Source organism: Salvelinus namaycush, chromosome 9, assembly GCF_016432855.1.
Source record: "Salvelinus namaycush isolate Seneca chromosome 9, SaNama_1.0, whole genome shotgun sequence".
Lineage (NCBI taxonomy): Eukaryota > Metazoa > Chordata > Actinopteri > Salmoniformes > Salmonidae > Salvelinus > Salvelinus namaycush.
Window position 1 is genome coordinate 52,862,891 of NC_052315.1, and position 22,621 is coordinate 52,885,511.

The 22,621-nt window shown below is 43.7% G+C and overlaps 1 protein-coding gene across 6 annotated transcripts in view; it reads left to right on the forward strand.

Moving 5' to 3' along the window:
• LOC120054181 (CUGBP Elav-like family member 2) overlaps positions 1 to 19,364 on the forward strand; it is a 60,104-nt gene extending 40,740 nt beyond the window's left edge. For 2 of the 6 annotated variants that reach the window (XM_039001624.1, XM_039001630.1), the window contains exons 4-13: positions 3,683 to 3,731; positions 4,530 to 4,664; positions 9,127 to 9,206; positions 14,143 to 14,304; positions 14,779 to 14,842; positions 15,325 to 15,450; positions 15,809 to 15,967; positions 16,380 to 16,556; positions 17,420 to 17,563; positions 19,183 to 19,364. In XM_039001624.1, coding sequence (XP_038857552.1) covers positions 3,683 to 3,731; positions 4,530 to 4,664; positions 9,127 to 9,206; positions 14,143 to 14,304; positions 14,779 to 14,842; positions 15,325 to 15,450; positions 15,809 to 15,967; positions 16,380 to 16,556; positions 17,420 to 17,563; positions 19,183 to 19,310 — 1,224 coding nt within the window. In that variant the 3' untranslated portion in view covers positions 19,311 to 19,364. The remainder of the gene's footprint in view (positions 1 to 3,682; positions 3,732 to 4,529; positions 4,665 to 9,126; positions 9,207 to 14,142; positions 14,305 to 14,778; positions 14,843 to 15,324; positions 15,451 to 15,808; positions 15,968 to 16,379; positions 16,557 to 17,419; positions 17,564 to 19,182) is intronic. The other 4 variants (XM_039001629.1, XM_039001625.1, XM_039001626.1 and 1 more) reach the window with 4 other exon arrangements.
• The last annotated feature ends 3,257 nt before the right edge of the window (positions 19,365 to 22,621 follow it).

A 22,621-nucleotide genomic window follows, 5' to 3' on the forward strand; every position in this document is an offset into this window, starting at 1 on the left:
CGCAGCAGTGCCAGAGAGGAAAACAGCTTCGCGACAGGCATGCTTACATCTTCACAACAAAGACACCGTTTTGTCTCTAGCTCAAACGGGATAAAGAATATGCCTCTTATAACCGGCGCTACCTCTTTTCTTCCTGTGCGATTTCACACACCTTTTTGTCATTTCACAAACCGGGCTGTTTTAAACTAATCCCGGCATGCTAATTATTGGTTTGATAACTGAGCAACGTTGTTTGTCATGTTACCTAGCTAGCTAACAACCTGGTAGCTTGACAGTAGGTTTAGGCAAATTTGAGTGACACTGGAAGAAATGAAAAGATATATGTGCTTCAAAGGTAGGATTTGTATTTTACCTTTTTATTTAACTAGGCAAGTCAGTTAAGAACAAATTCTTATTTACAATGACAGCCTACTGGGGAACAGTGGGTTAACTTCCTTGTTCAGGGGCAGAATGACAAATGTTTACCGTGTCAGCTCGGGGATTCGATCCAGCAACCTTGAGGTTACTGGGCCAACGCTCTAACCACTAGGCTTCCTGCCGCTCTAACCACTAGGCCTAACTATATCAAAAATCTATCTCTTTCTGGTCCACACATTCTGTTTAGTGTCTAATGCTTTTAAAGTTGGGAGATGTGTGTGTGTGTATGTGTGTGTGGGAGGTGTGTGTGTGTGTGGGTGGGTGGGAGGGAGGGAGGGAGGGAGGGAGTGGGTGTATGTGTGGCAGTGGGTGGGGGAGAGTGAGAGAGTGTGTGTGTGTCAGATTGCGTGTGGGTGGGGGAGTGTGAAATTTAATGTGTGTGAAATTCAATAAGTGTGAATATTAGTGCCTGTTTTTTTTTTGTGTAGCATAGGCGCATAACGTTTAGAAAACGGGAACAAGCGTCCTGGAGATGGGTGAACAGTACGCTATGCCACTGAATTTTTCCCTTCTTGTTATCGCGATACTACTTTGTATCGCGATACTTGGCCTGGTATTGTTTCATTAGTAAAATGTTGGTATCATGAAAACACTAATATAGGTGCCATTTGGGATGCAGCCATTAAGAAGCAGGCCAGAAGAGAGCAGCACTGTTAGATTTGATTAGGATCCCCATTAGCCGATGCCAATGGCGACAGCTAGTCTTACTGGGGTCCAGCACATAACAAAAAAGACATCACAGACAAAATACTTTACAATTCACATACATTAACATGTAGGGGGTATGGGTGGTGGCTGTGTGTGTGCATCTATCAGTTAGACATAAATGTCAATACATGCACACGAAAAGTAGGTCACATGGGGGAGAGGTGTTGTGCCGTGAGGTGTTGCTTTATTTTAAAAAAATTAAACCAGGTTTGCTGTTCACTTGCACTATATGAGATGGAAGGGAGTTCCAAGTACTGTGTGTTTTCCGGCTGTCCTTGACCCCAAAAAATCGAGTCCTATGTGTTTTTAATCAAATCAACTATATGCACTGAGCTTGTCTGAGGCTTTAAGCTAACTGTTTGATGAAATAATTAAGTCATACAAATGAGTAGAGGGAGTCCGACCGCAATTGATTTGATTGTGGCCCCTGGCTCAGACAAAATGAATAAATAATTATACAAAAGTCACTTGGTGACTGTTTGACTAGCACCCGTTGTGTGTCTCTCCTCCCTGCTGCGGGGACCATCACACATCAACAATGTGTATAGCGCTGTGGGTGGTTGCTGAAGCTGCAACATAATTACAGCCATTTCTGACTGAAAAGTTCTGTTGCCGAAGAGCCTCCATTTGTTTAGGAAAAACATTCCCCAACCCATCAACCTGTGACACATGTATGGTTCGCATGCAAGTGACCAATAGGGCCTGACCTATAGCATATCATAATCACATCAGTAAATTGGTTATAACAAACTCTGAACACCGTAACACGTGACAACAAAATGAATGCAGAGGACGTGACAAATCAACTAGAAACGGGGGAATGTTTACTGGTTGCGCAGGAGGTAAAGGGGAAGTCAGATGTGTGCAATAATTTTGACTAGCTGTCGAAAATACTGGAAATACAAGTATTGAGTAAGCGCTGCGTGCATATTCTGTGTGCCAAACAAGTGCTGTTAGATTACATTGTTCCAGACGGTCAGAAATATATTGTGAACGACACTAAATCAGTTATAAGCGTACCAGAGTGTTAACGTTTTTTTTGTAAAGCTTTTATTACAGCAAAGACTAAAAACGGTCTCGTTGATTCGTGAATGCAATTTCCAAAATGGAACGGTTTATGCTAATTATTCAATGGTCGCTTTATTTTAAAACTAAAATGCTTGATTGCATTTCACATCATGAATGATTCGTATGCTGTGTGATGACATAAACAAATAAGTTATTGATTGATACAGTAGCCTATTTCAATGCGTATATAAGTAAGTTACTGTATTTAGGGTGTGCTCTTAGGCCTTAGGTGCTCTTAGATGGTGGTTATACAAGGCTGCTATACTAACCCGATTAATGATTATAATAATAATAACAATGAGATCAAGGAAAAAGGAGGGTCGCTGTTATCGTTATTATAAATATAATTTTTCTTACCATTTGGAACAGTGTAAACACTAAATAAATGATTAATAATACCAGGGAGGCTGGTCTAACGAAAATAAAGTGTAACGCATTTATTATAGCCGAATTTGTGAAATTGTTGCGTGAGGCTCGGTGCTCACGGAATCAGTAGGCTATTAAACACTCCAACAGGCAACAGAAGCAGGATCTGTCTTATTTCTGTAGATATATATGGATGATTTATAAAGCCAGGCACATTTAACAGTTAGGCTATTGATTATAGACGTAATTGAGTTGGTTTCCTCTCGCCTCACTTTTCTTAGACAATTAAGCCAAGCGCTGTTTTCTCTTCTCCTAACTCAGCCGCATTGTTCTCAACACCAATATACTGGTTAACGTTGCTATTATGCACATAGCAGCATGGTCTAGGAAAAGGCGCCAATTCAACAGCGCACTGATGCGTTTCAGAACCGTGGACAGCGACCAATATCCAGTGCGGGAGAAAGCTCATTTGTTATAAAAAATATATCATTTTTTATTTGTTGCAACATTGTTCTTACATAATGTAACCATATACAATTTCAGTAGCACATGTCTTAGACTGATGAACTGTGCCATCCCCACGGCCTCCACAATGGATCAGTCCACTCAGACGGGCGCCAATCAGACTGGTGTTTTGTACACCATGATTTCTTTTATTTACTGCTCGACTAAAGAAATCTCGGTTGAGGGGGCGAGCGAATGAGAAAAGATGCTGACAGAGGGGGATGAGGTGGAGGAAGAAGGGTAATAACGAGCAAGAGAGCAATACTTGTCTAAAAATCCATCCTCACCTCCTTTCCTTCATCTGCACTGATTGGAAAAGGTAACGTGACAGGTGAGACTTGACAGGTGAAAACAATATGGAGTCGAGCTCATTATTAGGGTGGCTTTCACCTTGTCAGTTCTTTCAGATCAGTCAAGGAGAGGAGGCTAGGAGTGTGAACGAAATGCTTAAACAATTGCTAAAGGGCAAGGGAGCAGGAGGGAACCAAAAAACACAGCCAAGCACCTGGCCTGTTCATCGTCGCGGAAACTAACGGTTGGTTAGTGTGTCATTGTGATGACAGGCCTGATGATAGGTTGATGTTTAACATGTTTCTTCCGTTTGTTCTCCTCCTTCCAGATGCATCATCCCATCCAGATGAAACCCGCTGACAGCGAGAAAACAAACGGTGAGTGACATCATTGCAGATACGATGTGACACAGGCTAAAATGTGTATAAACAAAACATAGCGGCTGGCCGGTTGCAGGGAAGGGTTGCGTCCCAAATGGCACCTTATTCCCTTATATCGTGCACTAATTCTGACCAGGGCTGTGGTCAAAAGTAGTGGGCTATATAGGGTGCCATTTGGGTCACAACCTGAGAACAGAACACAGCTACCATGAAGTCCCTGAGGAAGTGAGGAAATTGCACCAAGAAGAATCAAGGTTGGGAAAGGAAATAAAAATGGAGACTGTTTCTATATTTTAGTTCCCACACGGTGGCCCAAATGGTACTCGTCTGTTTGTGCTTCCAAGGCATGACAACGACCATAGAAGTTGGCTGTTATGAAACAAACAGATCTGGGACCAGACTGCCGAAACGGTGCTCTGTGCTGTAAATTCAGTATTTCTTGGGAGTATTTCAGGGGTGTCAGGGGTTACTAGGATTTAAAGGAGCTTTATGAAGGAGGGGGGGGGTGAGAGGAGCGAGAGGAAGGCGGGTATAGAGGGATCTGTTGGGAGGATAAGGGGATGATAAAGCAGTCATCCGTCTGAAGAAAAAGAGATTGGGGAGGAGGGAGAGATGAAGCAGTAAGATAGAGATTTAGAGAAGGAAAAGGGGTGAGCTGACACATTGAGTGAGAGGGTTGCAAGGAGGTGAGAGGAGAGATTGAACTAGCAAAAAAGAGAGGTGGAAGGTTGCATAGCCCATTTTGCTATCGCTGTTTTGCTGTCACTCATTCTTTCCTCTCTTTCTCCATTTCAGCTGTGGAAGACCGAAAGCTCTTCATTGGAATGGTGACAAAGAAATACGGCGAGAACGAGGTCCGGATGATGTTCTCTGCTTTCGGACAGATAGAGGAATGCCGAATTCTCAGAGGACCTGACGGTCTGAGCAGAGGTGGGTTGTGGGTAACGCCGTGTCACTCTGCTCCACGCTCCCGTTATACCAAGTGGTCCTGTGTCAGTGGATCAGTTTGTAAGGGCGTGGCACTAGGAACCAAAGCAAAGGTCTTGGGTTCAATTCCTACAGGGATCATAATACACATAGCAGAAATGTATGTCAAATGTACTGAAAGTCATTTTCGATAAAACGCACCCTAGGCCATCCTGTATATATGATGAGATTTGTTAGATAGATATTTTTTGTATTTTACCCTCTTCATCCCCCCAATTTCGATCTTGTCATCGCTGCAACTACCCAATGGGCTCGGGAGGCGACGGTCGAGTCATGCCTCCTCCAAAACACGACCGGGCAAACCGCGCTCTTAACACCCGCCTGCTTAACCCGGAAGCCAGCCGCACCAATGTGTCGGAGGAAACACTGAGCCTGCAGGCACCCGGCCCGTCACAAGGAGTCGCTAGAGCACGATGAGCCAAGTAAAGCCCCCATGGCCAAACCCTCCCCTAACCCGGACGACGCTGGGCCAATTGTGCGCCGCGCCATAGACAGCTGCGCCACTCGGGAGGCCCAGATTTATGGTAGTGGCTTCCTCTTTAAATGTCGCTATATTGCTTCCACCTATCCAATCTTCTCGGATCACAGTAGTGGGTAGGGAATAGGAGCTAGCGTTTGATTTGAAATTCATCACTAGAGTAGTCCACTGTTACACCCGCCGATAAAAGAACACAGACTTGCCTAGTGCCTGCCTTACTACACTGCTCCCAAACCTTTTATTTCCACCCTTCCCACCCTGCCCCTATATTCATATCCTATTCACCCAAAGTTGGCCCCCTCCTCGCTCTCTCTCGCCCCCCCCCCTTCCAAATCCACCCCGATATGACTCCCCGTGACACACTCACCACCTCCTACATCTCTGCAGCAGAGGGAGGGGGTGCATCAACACTCACAGGGCTCAACTCCGCCTGTAACAATAGTCCCAGCCATCTCCATGGCAACCCCATGGCTGCTGGTGTTCTAGGCCGGCCTCAGCTGGCAGGCAACACAGGACACACACAATCAGTACTGCACCGCCCCCACCGTGCTCCACAAAGGATGGAATTATTCCACTGCTCCACCTCTGCCTGCCACAACTTCTATCTGTGCCGCATAAGACGCCATAAAATCGAGTGAGACCGACAAGTGCAATAATAGTATGGATGGGCATGAGTTATCGAGTACGAAGCTCGATCTTTAACCAGAGGGGTAAAAAATACTGTTAAACTATTTGGTGGATGTGCTTTGTAGCAGCTCGTACAAGCGAAATTTTGTCCCAATTTTTTTATTTTTTATGTTGTCTTAAAGACTACGTTAATTTGCTGAGACTCTAGTGTTCCATTTGAACATGTGCATTTGCGGGGCACAACAAAAAAGAAACCTAGCCTTAAGGATCACAGTTCTTCTCCCTAAATGTCCTTTCCCCCCTGTGTCTCATTCACTCAATTGCGTTCCGACCGCTCCCTACACATACGCATGCTGAGCGCGCACACAAGCTCCTGTTAGGCCTACGGAATTAAATGCCAATAAAAACGTATCTAACTGATGGGATACAAAAGCTACATTTCTTACCAAATGACGACAGTTTTATCACAAATTCAAATGGACTGGTAGATTGAAGTAGGAAAATGTGTTCCAACAACCGTTGCTGCGGTTTTGGAATAATTGTGTCCTGTCTATTTTCCGCTTAGGCTACTTCGCGAACTGCCATTTAGAATTGGTTAGCCTAGGCCTCTCAAACTCAACACTGGATCTCGATGCCAGTTCCACTGTGTTTCTTTTCATTGTTCCCCTCTAATCAGGGACGGATTTTAGACCTGGAACACCAGGTGCGTGCAATTTAATTCAGGTAGAACAGTAAACCAGCGGGCTCCAGACCTCGTAGGGTAAGCGTTGAATAACCCTGGCCTAGGCTATAACCCCTCCTAAACATAGACATGTTCCACACTGTGAATATACAAACACATTAGTTTGATAAAGACGGAGAGCATATTTTCATCAGAATCATTAAGGCTAGTAGGCCTTCTCACCAAACCGATGTCATGGCTGTAATTCATCACCATGCATTGTTCAATGTGGAATTGTTAATCCTTTTAGACATTTCCAAACACAGGCAGAATAAACTAAATTGAACATCTGTATATCGAAAATAAGACCATTTTTGTTTTGTAACGCTGAAAAAATGGTCTTTCAACTCGCCAAATTGAGCCCCATTTCAAATAGTCACTATTTCAACTTTTTCCATTTGGAAAACATTTTTTTAGTCTGTTACATGTTTTTTTTTTTTTTTACTATAAAATAGGTGACTTGACTGTGGTAAGGGCTCTGGAAATAAGAACGTCTTGTCTGCTAAATTAACAAAGCAAGGCTATGCCATTACACAGCCATAAGCTTCTACAAGCACGCACCACTGCTAAGGTGACTGACTTTTTGGAGATTGTGTAATATATTAACCAGTTGATATTATGATTTCAATAAATTCGTCTGAAATGTCACTTGCTTTTTTATTGACCGAATATACACTACATGATCAAAGGTATGTGGACACCTGCTCGTCAAACATCTCATTCTAAATTATGGGCATTAATATGGAGTTGGTCCCCCCTTTGCTGCTATAACAGCCTCCACTCTTCTGGGAAGGCTTTCCACTAGATGTTGGAACATTTGCTGCGGGGACTTGCTTCCATTCAGCCACAAGAGCATTAGTGAGATCGGGCACTGATGTTGGGTGAATAGGCCTAGTTCGCAATCTGCGTTCCAATTCATCCCAAAGGTGTTCGATGGGGTTGAGGTCAGGGCTCTGTGCAGTCCAGTCAAGTTCTTCCATACTGATCTCGACAAACCATTTCTGTGTGGAAAGGGCCTTCCCCAAACTTTTGCCTCAAAGTTGGAAGCACAGAATTGTCTAGAATGTCATTGTATGCTGTAGCGTTAAGATTTCCCTTCACTGGTACTAAGGGGCATAGCACAAACCATGAAAATCAGCCCCAGACCACATTATTCCTCCTCCACCAAACTTTACAGTTGGCACTATGCATTGGGGCAGATAGCGTTCTCCTGGCACCTTCCAAACCCAGATTCGTCTGTCGGACTGCCAGATGGTGAAGCGTGATTCATCACTCCAGCGACCGCATTTCCCCTGCGCCAGAGTCCAATGGCGGCAAGCTTTACACCTCTCCAGCCGACGCTTGGCATTGCACATGGTGATTTTAGGCTTGTGTGCGGCTGGTTGGCCATGGAAACCCATTTCATGAAGCTCCCGACGAACAGCTGAAGTTGCTTCCAGAAGCAGTTTTGAACTCGTGGTGGGTGTTGCAACCAAGGTCAGATTGTTACGCGCTACGCATTTCAGCACTCGGAATTCCCGTTCTGTGAGCTTGTGTGGCCTACCACTTCGCGGCTGAACTGCTGTTGCTCCCAGACATTTCCACTTCACAATAACAGCACTTACAGTTGACCCGGGCCAGCTCTAGCAGGGTAGAACATTTAACAAACTGACTTGTTGGAAAGGTGGCATCCTATGACAGTGCCATGTTGAAAGTCACTGAGCTATTCAGTAAGGCCATTCTACTGCCAATGTTTGTCTATGGAGATTGCATGGCCGTGTGCTCGATTTTGTACAACTTTCAGCAACGGGTGGCTGAAATGGCCGAATCCACTCATTTGAAGGGGTGTCCACATACTTTCCATATATAGTGTATTTATAAGGGACAATTATGGTTTGTTCTCTGTAATGGTTATAAATTAGGCATTGTCACGCACTTTTGGCATAAGCTTATAGATAAATGCGCTCATTTCTTTCCAGTGTGTTAAAGTGCAGAAAGAAATCATGCGAGTGCTCGAACAGTCAAAATGCCCATCCCTAAGTAAAAGAAGAATATGCAGAGCTCAACTGTCAGTGCCGCGGGTTCACCCTGTAGTCTCTGTCATCATAGTTGTAGCATGTGTTGCTATGTCATTTTAAAATGAACATTTATCTTTTTGCTAGGAAATCGCCATAATAGCCATTTAGTGTGTGTGTGAGAGGAGTGTGTGTTTTCTGTAGTTATCTCAATTAGTGTCTCACCCACCCAGTGATCACATCCCCAACTAGCCCAATCCATCCACAGCTTCTCTTGATTGTGGTACAATACGTCAATCAATGTTATGTTTACTGTGCTCATGTGGTTGTTGTTGTTGTTGTTGTTGTTGTGACTGTATTGTTATGTTACTTCCATGTGCTAACCAGTGAGAGCGGTTGTTCTTCTGTGTGCTTGGAGTGCCGTTCATTCTATGTTACTGTAATGTGTTATTTGGGATTTCATAACGACGTGTCCCAAAACCTTTTGTCTTGTTTTGTTTCTTCTTTGTCCCTCCCTCCCTCCTACCCTCCTCTTGTCTGTCCCTCCCTTCCTCCTCCTCTTGTTCCCTCTCCCCTCCCTTACAGGCTGTGCGTTTATCACATTTTCTACCAGGGCTCAGGCCGCGAATGCAATCAAAACCATGCATCACTCTCAGACTATGGAGGTACTGTACCCCTTAGCACCTATTTCTCATCTCTCCCCTCTCCCTCTATGCAGTCTGCTGCCCCCTTGTGGTTTAAGTGCGAATTGAGAATTGTATCTCACAAGGAAACACATGTTCATAGGTTGTCCCAAATCACACTTTATTCCCTTTATAGTGCACTACTTTTGACCTTATCTGGTCAAACAGTGCACTATAAAAAGAATAGGGTGCCATTTGGCAAGCAGACGTCATATCACAGAACATTAGTCATACACCAACGCAAAGCATACTTGGCCAATATTATTAGGGTGTTGAAAGACAAAATTAAACTAGTTCTGGTGTTATATTTTGTATTCCATGTTATAGAGAAGCATCTCATTTTATAAGGATAGGACTGCAATGCAAATTAGGCACTACGGAATACATAATTACAGTAATTTCAGCCCAATAATTTAAAGTAGGCTGGTCCTATTATTAACAAATATTTATGCTTAATGCCTAACTGGGCGTTTGTAACAATTTGAAACAATTTATGAAATTAGAATAAATGTGTTATACTACTTCATGCAAATTATATAATTCATATGCTAATTAGTCTGTACGGAAGGGAAAATAATACAGCATGTTAAGCCCATTCATTTACATTTCTGTAAAAAAAACTATAAAGCCATGCGTTCATTTATTTATTTATTTTCGCGCTGTTGGCGGTAGGTGCACTTGATTCGGCTGCCCTAGCACCGGGAGTCAAAGTGTTTCCATTTTGAACCATTTCATATGTCTGAAAGAGGAACTCAGCCTACGCGGCAGGCCCACAGAGCATATCAAGTGCATTTATTGGCCTACCGCTGGCCAATCAGATAGATCAGCTCACCGTGTCTACACAGTTTGCGCCAGTTTCCTCGAGCCATTGCCGTAAAACGAAGCCTCGAGCGCAATTGTACTTTTACCCCTTTTTCTCCCCAATTTCGTGATATCCAATTGTCCCATTGATGCAACTCCTGTATGGACTCGGGAGAGGCGAAGGTCGAGAGCCATGCATCCCCCGAAACACAACCCTGCCAAGCCGCACTTCTTCTTGACACTTTGCTTGCTTAACCCGGAAGCCAGCCGCACCAATGTGTCGGAGGAAACGCCTTAAAACTGGCAAAAGATATCAGCTTGCAGGCGCCCAGCCCGCCACAAGGAGTCGCTAGAGCGCGATGGGACAAGGACATCCCGGCCGGCCAAACCCTCCCCTAACCCGGATGGCGCTGGGCCAATTGTGCGCTGCCTCATGGGTCTCCCGTTCACGGCCGGCTGTGACACATCCTGGGCTGTAGTGACGCCTCAAGCTCTGCGATGCAGTGCCTTAGACCGCTGCGCCACTCGGGAGGCCCGCACAGCAAAGATGATACTGTGATATTTCAAAACTTTTTCAAAACCATGACTAAAGACTCAACAAATACTCAAAAACAGCAGTTATTTTCTGTAAGTTCATGTGTAAGTTGTTATTCAGCACTGTCAACACTTTGTTGAACAGTTTTATAAGCTATAAAATGTGCTTTCTCCATACTTTCACTCACGATGCAACCTGTACTGCAACTGCAATGAATGAGTATAACAAAGTGTTCCGATAAGCTTGCATTGTTATTATTTGCAGCTTGTATTTTTTTAATAGAGGAATATTTAACTTTCTCTGGTCACAGGAGTAACAACATGAATTGGTGCTTAAGGCAGAAATAATACAGTGCGACTTAAGTTTTGCTATCAGCTGGAAGATTTATCTCCCCTTTTCTCAGCGGAGGGGAGTCTGAGAGGCAGCCTCACTGCTGCTCCCTCCCTCCCCGCAGACTGACCGTCAGATGCAGGCCATCAGTCCAGTAAAAAATATAAGCAAATTGTTACGCTCACTTGGCTGTGCCTCAAGTCATATATAACAAATGATCTATTTCCAGTGTGATCATATACCTAACATTGTGAAATATAAATTCTAAATGGTCTGAGAAGAACAACATTGGCAGGGCAATTTAAGCGTAGCCAATATGCATTGATAAGGTATTGGGCCTGTAGACTACTGCACAAACCTCATTGCTACAGAACTGTTTTTAATAGGTTAATGTTGCATAAGCTTATGTTTTTTTTAAGCCGTGTTTAAAAAAAAATATATATATATATTCAGCAAAAAACAAAACGTCATGTCACTGTCAATTGCGTTTATTTTCAGAAAACTTAATACGTGTAAATATTTGTATAAACATAAGATTCAACAACTGAGACATAAACTGAACAAGTTCCACAGACATGTGACTAACAGAAATTGAATAATGTGTCCCTGAACAAAGGGGGAGTCAAAATCAAAAGTAACAGTCAGTATCTGGTGTGGCCCCCAGTGCATCTCCTCATGGACTAGACCAGATATGCCCGTTCTTGCTGTGAGATGCTACCCCACTCTTCCACCAAGGCACCTGCAAGTTCCCGGACATTTCTGGGGGGGAATGGCCCAAGCCCTCACCCTCCGATCCAAAAGGTCCCAGACGTGCTCAATGGGATTGAGATCCGGGCTCTTCGCTGGCCATGGCAGAACACTGACATTCCTGTCTTGCAGGAAATCACGCACAGAACGAGAACGATTTTCCCCCCCGAGATATGTTTTCATCTCATTTTGTTGTTGCGATAAAAGGCAGTGCATGATGACTTAGTGCACATAAAAATAGATTTTGCAGTTAAATTCCCATGAACCGAATAAAAAAATTCAGTTAAATTGGTTTCCAGCACATTTTCAACTCTACTGATGGTTTTCTCACAAAATAATTTTCGTTATATAGCAGTATGCCCATTCTGTTATTGGCAAGTGCGCTCAAGCCAACAGCTCGCAGATATAGTGTGGGTAGAGCCTACATGAGGAGATTATTATGGCCAAAAGAGCGAGATTTTTTTTCATTTGTTAAACGGCAGCCAAGCATCGCTCATCATGTCACCAGAATAAGACCCTCAATATTTATTGGAGAGGAGCATCAAGCTAATCACATTGCACTTTCGCCAGCCTGTGAAGTTCATCAAAACTTATTTCATCTGTAGCCTAATAAACTGCATGCTTTCCCGATGAGTCGTAGAGGGAGGACCACACAACTTGTAATCGCGTGACTCCAAGTTGACTTTGGTATGACGGTTGTTATATCAATATTTGTAATGGGAAGCATAGAATTAGCGCACATACAACAGATATACCGCTTCTTAGACTTGCTTTCAATGATTGACAGATCTACAACTCACATTTCTATGTGAATTTAATCAGGTCGCCCAAGAAGTTACATATTGGAGCTTTAAGAGGGCACACATGGAGAGAAACATATTTTTGAATCTATATTTTAGCAGAAGCCTAATGAATCAATAATATCCCACTAATTTATTTACACCATTTTATTTATTTGTGACGTGCCAGGTGCAAAGCGGCAACGCGCCCGGCAATGTGTTAAACCTTGCATTACAAAGTATTTACCCATGTTTAGCCTACATAGTAAAGCATAGAGACTACTATATTCAATATACATTAACTGCGATATGGTCCTATATTAGAGCAACTGTATAACCTCTTGCATTACGAAGTATTCATTTACCCATGTTTAACCTGCATAGTAAATCATTACTCCGCTCATTATATTGAATGGACTTGAACTAAACAGAGATAAAGGCTACAGTATTAGAGCAACTGTCTTAGTGGGACCTTTCAAAACGTTGTAGATCAGGCAGCCTAGATTCTCCACTGTCGTTTAGGCATTAACTGAGATGTACTGTAGGCATGCGTGTACTGTATGAGAGTAACTGTCCCACTAAGTCCCTTCAAAACTGGGCTGGTATTCCCGTTGAATCAGAGCAAGAGTAATGTGACTGCTAACAGGTCAGAGGCTCCCTAGGGAAGCAGCCAACCGATCCCTAATTAGGAACCACAGAATAAAACTAGCTCAGCTCTGGGCCTCGGGAATTTAGAACTAGGTCCCAGTAGTGATGGCACCATTTTAGGGTTGCAATTGGAGACATTTCCAGAAATTCCTGTTGGAGTATTCCCTTTCTGCTTCTCCTGAATCCGGGAATCCTCCGATGGCGATTTCTGGAAAACCTGGAGATTTGGGGAAAGTTTCTGGGAACTTTGCAACCCTACTACACCCGTTACAGTCAGTACTGTGTCCCCCTGATGCTATGGGAGGTGCTACTAGTGTAGAAAGTAATTCCCTGTCAAGCCTGGTCCCCTTGTCTGGCTCTCTCCAATTCACAACATTGATACCACATGTCCACGTCTGGTCTGTCCAGTGATATGTCAATATCTGGCTTGTCTGTTTGTTACAGCGGAATACAGTGCTATCCTGTGTATGTGTTTTGTAGCTAAATGTCTTATCTCGTTATGTCTTGACTTGGCATGCATACGTCCTTCCTTGTTTGACTGTCTCTGTTTTAAATGTTTCTGTTATGTCCCTCCCGTGTGTGTGTGTGTGTGTGTGTGTGTGTGTGTGTGTGTGTGTGTGTGTGTGTGTGTGTGTGTGTGTGTGTGTGTGTGTGTGTGTGTGTGTGTGTGTGTGTGTGTGTGTGTGTGTGTGTGTATTTTGCGTTGACTCGCCTCAGTCCCTCCCAACCAACCCTGCCCCAATCCTCCATTTGAGCCATACCCTCCGGTGTTATAAAGTGTAACTGGCTGTCTTGTTTCTGTCTAAGCATTATCCCTTCCTGGTTCTGTCTGTGGAATGTAGCCTGGCTTAGTCGTGCATGACAATGTTCTAATAGTTTATTTCCTATTTTGAATGCAACACTTAAAGAAATACATTTCCCAGATTACCACAGGTCATAGTATACCCTCCACAATGGGTATTCCTGAAAAATGGCCCTGCAGATTTGACTGTTGTGATAGCGTCTGTGTTTCTGATAGTGTGTGTGAACTTGACTGGGGTGAAATCTAACTCTCATTCCTCCCCCTCCCCCACTAAAGGGCTGCTCCTCTCCCATGGTGTGTAAGTTTGCGGACACTCAGAGGGACAAAGAGCAGCGGCGCCTGCAGCAGCAGATGGCCCAACAGATGCAGCAGCTCAACAGCGCCTCCACCTGGGGAAACCTGGCAGGGCTGGGAGGCCTCACCCCACAGTACCTGGCAGTAAGTACACCTTAATACACCATAGTACGCCACAGTAACCTGGCAGGGCTGGGAGGCCTCACAGCACAGTACCTGGCAGTAAGTACACCTTAATACACCATAGTACGCCACAGTAACCTGGCAGGGCTGGGAGGCCTCACAGCACAGTACCTGGCAGTAAGTTGAAGCCGTTGACATACATGTTCATAAATATAGGCTACATGCATGTTTAACATTGTTGGGAAAGCATGACATTCTGAGAGGTCATACTCTTTCTCAATTAGTTTTCCTTGGGTCCTCGTCACCTCCCCTCTGTCTCTATATTGGAGGAGAAGTTCCTCTCCTTTTTCTCAAACCGCATTTGAGAAGGTCCCGCGGACCTTCAATGAGTTTTGAAAAAGAAGGCGAGGACAGAGGAATCAAGGAAAATACATAAATGTTTGGGAGAGAGCACAAGTCTCCTTTACTCTGTTTTAGAACTCTCTTTCTTTACAGTTGCTCCAACAGGCGACATCTACCGGTAACCAGAGTAATTTTGGTGGCATGCAGAGGCTAGGAGGTGAGTCACTCATTTTTTTCCTGTCCCTGTTCCCGTCCTCCACAACTCCAACCCACTCTGATAAACATACAACTGTTCGTGTAAACAACCTTCTGTCACGACGCTTTACTCCCACGTAGTTTCACAACCACTAAAATCACATTACCGTTGAATAAGATTGGAACATTAATCAGGGTAGCTATTCTAGGAGACACAAGTCTGCTGGGGACAAACTTATAGGGGTGAAAATCAAGAACCGATGCAGTGCCTCAAGGCGGTGTGCCAGGGCCACTTCTTTTCCTGTTATATGTCAATGCTATGAAGTCTTCTTGTTTGTGACATTTCTTTCTGTATGCGGATGATTCCGCTCTTCTGGTCTCCCATAAGAAAAGCTAACGCAGCTCCATTTCCCCCTCTTGGCAAATAAGAATCTGTTCTTAGTTGACAGGCCTGAATAAATAAAGTTGAAATAAAACAACCTCTCTCTCACTCACCTCTTCCAGGTGTGAACCAGCTGCAGCTGCAGAACCTGGCCACGTTAGCTGCTGCTGCCTCTGCAGCCCAGAACTCAGGCGGCGGCTCCAACGCGCTGTCAGCCAACGGAGCTCTAGGTAATCTCTACAACTCAGGTAACTATAGCCCAGTTTCTCTCTCTATAGTCCAGGTAATCTAGCAGTCTGAGGCCAATGTTAGTTTCTCCCTTCATTTTTCGCTCTATAAAAAAATGTACTGCTCACAAAAAAAATCTACGGCGCTTAATCTTACGACACAGATTAGACATAGTCCTGGACTAAACTTTTTGATGGAGATTCCCCATTGAACTTGCTTTTTAGTCCAGGATTAAGATTCTGTGTCCCAAAAAAAACACCTACGAGTGCACCTGCTTCTTATTCAGTTGCTTGGCCTGCTCTATCTACTCTACTATACCACATCTTTGCTAGGCTTAAACGACACCTAATGGTAACCTCTGACCCCTCTCCTCCCCAGCAGCAGGCCAGACGGCAGGCTCCAGCGCTGGTGCAGCCATGAACACCCTGGCCTCTCTGGGCCTGACCCAGGGCCTCGGCGGGGGCCTGACGGGGGCCTCCATGGGTCTCAACAACCTCAACGCCCTCACTGGGGGTGTCAGCGGTGAGTACTCCAACCGTGAGTACTGCACTAAAAACAATGACTTTACTACCTTTTCTTCAACTTTTTTTGTTTTTCGGTCTTTCAAATCACACCTTAATTCTGTTGATGAAGCCGCTGTGTTCTGTTCAGGCTTCTTTACCTGTATGGTAGTTCATGATTGTCAAATGTTGGAGTAAGGTCTGGTTTTACGAACACATTACCTGGTTTGGACTAAAAAGCATGCTTAGGAGAATATCCATTGAAATAGCTATTTAGTATAGGACTAGACTAGTGTCATTTTTAATCTCAAATGTATGCCAGTCTGTATGGTAGAGAGAACTTTAGGTGTCGAGGCCTTTTCTTCTGGCTGTTGTAATCCAGTTGCATGGATGTAGTCTGTATTTTTGAATTGTCAAAATACACGATATCTTTACGTCTACTGTGTTAGGAATGGCGGCTATGAACGGAGGACTGGGGGCCTCGATGGCGAACGGCTCGGCGGCGAGTTCCATGGACGCACTGACTCAGGCCTACTCAGGGATGCAGCAGTACACGGCCTCCGCCCTGCCTTCCCTCTACAGCCAGTCCCTACTGCAGGGAGCAGCCGGCGGGAGCCAGAAGGAGGGTGAGTCTCAGTCCACACACCAGTTAGGCTGCAAATGTTGTCTTGTTAACTTACATTGATTGTGATATATAGTTGCCTTACCTAGCTACCTTAAATGGAATGCATTGATTGTACGTCTGCTAAATTACCAAAATGTAATGTAAATAGTAATGTTTTTATGTGTGTCTCAACTAGTTTCTTGTAAGCCCAAATGGGCTTTGCAAGTAAAAGATGTATGACATTGAAAGAAAAGAATCGACTAACCATAGGGCACAGTGTCACATGTTTACTTAGTACCAGTATCTCTCTTTCTCAAAAAACAAATCTAAAACTCCGTCCTCTCCTCTCCTTCATTGCTCCTTCAGCCGGGAGCCAGAGGGAGGGTGAGTCTCAGTCCACACACGAACCACAACGTGGGGTCGGGTAGTATTGGTTTTCTTTCAAATACTTTGAGCATTTGCTTGAGCCTGCCACTAGTGGGAATAAGGTGAGTTGCCCCGGCCTGGAAGCTGATCTTGGGTCAGTTTTGCAGTGGTTAGGATTGGGGGAGGGGAGAAGCTGATCCGAGATCTGCACCTAAGGGGAACTTCACTCCAGGGCCCTCGAGTGCCAGATTGGCAGGCTTTGGTGCTCTTGGGACTATTCCATTGGTTCCAGGCGAGCTCAATCAAGCACAGATTGAGTATTGGAAAGATTTCAAATACAATTTTGAACCCAGGTCAGTCTGATGGCCACAGCTGTGCATCATGCCACATGATTCTGTCTCTTGATCTGTCTCTCTGTCTCCTCTCTACCTCTCCTTTTCTCCTCTTCTCCTCTCCACCCCTCTCTCTCCTCCCTTGCGATCCTCTCCCCTCTTGCTCTTTCCGCTTTCTCTCTCTCAGGTCCTGAGGGAGCCAACCTGTTCATTTACCACCTGCCCCAGGAGTTTGGAGACCAGGATGTCCTTCAGATGTTCATGCCTTTTGGAAGTGTCGTCTCTGCCAAAGTCTTCATCGACAAACAGACCAATCTGAGCAAGTGCTTCGGTATGTAGTCTAGTCTGCTGCCTCCAAACATGAGAAATAACTGGCTCAATGGCCGCTGGGGTAGAAAGCAGGATCATTAACCAGCTACAGTGCATTCGGAAAGTATTCAGACCCCTTGACTTTTTCCACATTTTGTTACGTTACAGCCTTATTCTAAAATGTATTAAATCATTTTTTTCCCTCATCAATCTACACACAATATCCCATAATGACAAAGCAAAACTGGTTTTAGACATTTTTGCTCATTTATAAAAAACTGAAATTACATTTACGTAAGTATTCAGAACTTTTACTCAGTACTTTGTTGAAGAACGTTTGGCAGTGATTACAGCCTCGAGTCTTCCTGGGTATGATGCTACAAGCTTGGCACACCTGTATTTGGGGAGTTTCTCCCATTCTTCTCTGCAGATCCTCTCAAGCTCTGTCAGGTTGGATCGGGAGTGTCCCTGCACAGCTATTTTCAGGTCTCTCCAGAGATGTTAGATCGGGCTCTGTCTGGGCCACTCAAGGACATTCAGAGTCCCGGAGCCACTCCTGTGTTGACTTGGCTGTGTGCTTAGGGTCTTTGTCCTGTTGGAAGGTGAACCTCGCCACAGTCTGAGGTCCTGAGCACTCTATAGCAGGAGAGATCCAACTTGGTTTCATCAGACCAGAGAATCTTGTTTCTCATGGTCAGAGTCTTTAGGTGCCTTTTGGCAAACTCCAAGCGGACTGTCATGTGCCTTTTACTGAGTTGTGGCTTCAGTCTGGCCACTCTACCATAAAGGCCTGATTGGTGGAGTGCTGCAGAGATGGTTGTCCTTCTGGAAGGTTCTCCCATCCCCACAGAGGACCTCTGGAGCTCTGTCAGAGGGACCATTGGGTTCTTGGTCACCTCCCTGACCAAGGCCCTTCTCCCCTGATTGCTCAGTTTGGCCGGGCAGCCAACTCTTGGAAGAGTCTTGGTGGTTTTAATCTTGTTCCATTTAAGAATGATAGAGGCCACTGTGTTCTTGGAGACATTCAATGCTGCAGAATTTTTTGGGGTACCCTTCCCCAAATCTGTGCTTCGACACAATCCTGTCTCGGAGCTCTACGGACAATTATTTCGACCTCATGGCTTGGTAGAAACATCTCAAGGAAGATCAATGGAAACAGGATGCATCGGAGCTCAATTTCGAGTCTCCATAGCAAAGGGTCTGAATACTTATGTAAATAAGGTATTTTTTTTATACATTTGCAAACATTTCTAAACCTGTTTTTCGCTTTGTTATTATGGGGTATTGTGTGTAGATTGAGGGAAAAATAGTATTTATTCCATTTTAGAATAAGGCTTTAGCTTAACAAAATGTGGAAAAGGCAAGGGGTCTGAATACTTTCTGAATGCACTGTACATTTTGATAAAGTCATATCGCTTGATTTTCTTTATTAAATATGCATTGTTGGTTGTCAAACCAATTATACCATTCCGATTTTAAGTCTATATTTCTGGAAAAGATTCGGGTTATTTAGGACTGTTATCTGTCTAACTCATTGATCACAGCCCCCTGGTATGTCATGGAAATCTCTGAAGACTTTTTTTTTTGCCTCATTGGTTTGAGTTTGGTCACTAGCCCTAATTTCCTTCCTCCATTCCTCAGGGTTTGTCAGCTACGACAATCCGGTGTCGGCACAGGCCGCCATCCAGGCCATGAACGGCTTCCAGATCGGCATGAAGCGGCTCAAGGTGCAGCTGAAGCGCTCTAAGAACGACAGCAAACCCTACTGATCTTACCCAGGGCAGGGGCCTTTTCCCCCCAGGCTCTATGTTAGCATTACAAGGGTAAGTCTAAGTCTACCCAACCCACGACTAAAGCCAAGGCCATCTGATCACCACAGCAGAGACTTAATTAATAGGGTGGCAGGTAGCCTAGAGGTTAGAGCGTTGGGCCAGTAACCGAAAGGTCGCTGGTTCGAATACCCAAGCTGACAATGTCACAAATCTGTCGATGTGCTCTTGAGCAAGGCCCTTAACCCTAATTGGCTCCAGGGGCGCCGTATTACTATCGTGGGTGTCATTCAGACTCACTCCACTGGGGTCCACTGGGGTCTTATTATCTTGAAACGGTTACGTTCTTTACATGTCGATTATTACTGCATCCATTCCTTTTACAGTTTCATCGTGTAATTTTTAAGAGTGGTATAAAGTGTGTTAATTTATATGATTATTTATAGCGATCACTAGAGCCAGTGTTCAAAAGGGTATTTTATGTTGTGATATAAAAGAGGGAACACCAGATTTGATTATTTCTGTACCATTTCATTATATCTACTTACTAGGTTTAAAATAGACGGGTTGACTAAGGGTCAGACACACACCTCATCCTGTCAGACTATCAGAGCTCTTGGGCTTCAGTCTGCTGCATTGATCTGTCACCTCTTAATATGTGAAGCTCTTTCGCTTTTTCTCTCTGCTTCCATCTCTCATTATTTTTCTTTCTTAAAACCAAGCGTTGTCAAGCTGCTGGGGCTACCTCTGCTCACTTCTTTTCATAATTAACTTCTTCCAATCATTCCATCCATCCATGTCTCTCCTGAAGGGACTGACTGGTTAGAGATGGATCACTTTGAGTGCCAAGTGTATGTGCATGTCTGACTGTCTAACATATGTCTAGTGATGTCATTTCTTAATCTGATGATGTCATTTCCTGTATCAAACTGTATTGTTTGTATTGTTTTGTGCGTGTGGGGAAACATCCCCAATTGTCATTATGTTATATGTGGTGATTGGCATTGTTTGTCATTGTTGTTGGTGCCTCATGGTTGAAAGGTTATTGTGCTGTGGCTAACTTCTTTCTCCCTCTCTGTCTCTGTCTGTCTCTCTCTCTCTCTCTCTCGCTCTCTCTACCTCTCTCCTTTCGTGTTTTTTCTTCCCTTTTTTAGAAAAAATCTCCATGCCTGTTTGCTCATCGTTAGCCTAGCATGTCCTCATGGTGTTGAAAGCCAACCCAAAACTCCTCCTCTTCCTCCCGGCTACTCCTCATCATCCTCCCGCCATTGTTGTCTCTGATGTCTCGCTAAAGCTCGCCTGACCAATAGGCTACCTGACCACCCCCCCCCCCCCCACTGACCTTTGACATATGAAATTTGACCATAGCTCAACCTGATTGGTTGTATCCAAAATGGCACCCTGTATAGTGCACTACTTCTGACCAAAGCCTTTTTGATCAGTGCTAGGTGCTGCACTATATAGGGAATAGGCTGCCATTTTGGATAAGTCCAATTTCTTTCGCATGTAACTTCATTTTTCTCTAGTTTTTCTGTATAAATGTAATGGGAAGGAAGGGAGGGAGGACAAGCAAAATCAATGTGAAATCTTACCTGCGCTTATTTCATTTAAGAGACTCTTTAGCAAATGCAGAAAAAACATTGTTTTAAAAGCCTGTGGGATAGTTTATTCTTTATTTTTTAATTTTGTAATTTGCTTGTTTTTATGTTGTTTCTTTTAACCTCTTCTCTCGGTCTAAAGTTCACGTGAAAGTTTTAATACAGGGACTAGCACAGCACGGTGCTACTTTGTGCCATTAGCAATATGCTGGCTTCTGAAACAACATACTATAAGGATGTGTCTGAAATGATACCCCATTCCCTATTTAGTGCACCGATTTTTATTCGCCGCCAGGGCTCTAGTCAAAAGTGTAGTGCACTATGTAGGGAATAGGGTGCCATTTCGGCTGCACACTAAGACCACTCGACTAGGAAAACAATTTTGAAAACAAGTCTGGTTATCAACCAGAATGCCCCTCATTGCGTTGTTATGGTTTTTCACATTTAATATTCAAGAAGGCATTGTAAAGATTTTCAATTTTCTCGCTAAGGCTGTTGGTGACTTGGTTTTCATTAATGAAAATATAACAGTTTATTTACCTATTTAGCTTTATTCAAAAAAACAATTTACGGCACAATTAAAAGGTAGATTTGCTTTGACTACCTACATGAACTTTTTAGAACTGATTCACAAATAGACAATCTGTGGTTTAAATGCACACTTAGATTACCTATATTTTATACCATTGAATCTATAGAAGTTTAGGTTAACTTTGGGGTTATTTTGTAGATTATGTTGTAATGTCATCTGCTAGGGTCTAAGTGTTTCAAGTTTTTCAAGAGGATTAAAAAAAAACTGTTTGCTCGATCAACACAACCTTTCGAAAAATAAATGTCATTACGAGTGGTGATGTAATTCCTACTTACTTACATGTACAGTGCCTTCAGAAAGTATTCATACCCCTTGACTTATTCCACATTTTGTTAGTCTGAATTCACAATGGATGACTAGATTTTTTCCCTCGCTCATCTACACACAATGTCCCATAAAGTGACTGTGAAAACATGGTTTCAGAAATTTTGGCACAAATGAAATACAAAAATATATAATTTAAATAAGTATTCACACCCGATTCAATACTTTGTAGAAGTACCTTTGGCAGCGATTACAGCTGTGAGTCTTTCTGGGTAAAGGTGTCCGCATGCTTCCCAGCTGAAACAGTTCGGTGGAGTTTGAATATATTATGATGACATTTTGTGACGTTTTTCTTCGTTTGGACTTCTGTGATGATTTTTTTGGGTGATTGGTCAACAGTAGGGATTCTTTAATAAAGTCTTTGTCATTCAACAAGAGACGACTCGTTTTCATGCAAATGTTTTAATTGAAAAATACTGCACGAAACAACTTAGATGTTAAATTGCCCGACTAAGATAAATCTTAACTCAAGAAATCTGTCATTAACTTAGATTAATTCTTACTGAGGAAATGTATACTGGCTACGGCGTCTCAAAATGGACCAACCGTACTATTTCCGCTTCTTTCTCGTTTTTCAAGTGAAGGTCATTTTAACTAGGCTAGCCGAGTTCGGCTAGGTGCCAGCCTAACTGAGGCATGCAAATTTGACCATTCGTTCTTTTAAAAATTCTTCAAGCTCTGTCAAATTGGTTGTTGATCACTGCGAGACAACCATTTTCAGGTCTTACCATAGACTTTCAAGTAGATTTAAGTCAAAACTGTAACTCGGCCACTCCGAAACATTCACTGTCTTCTTG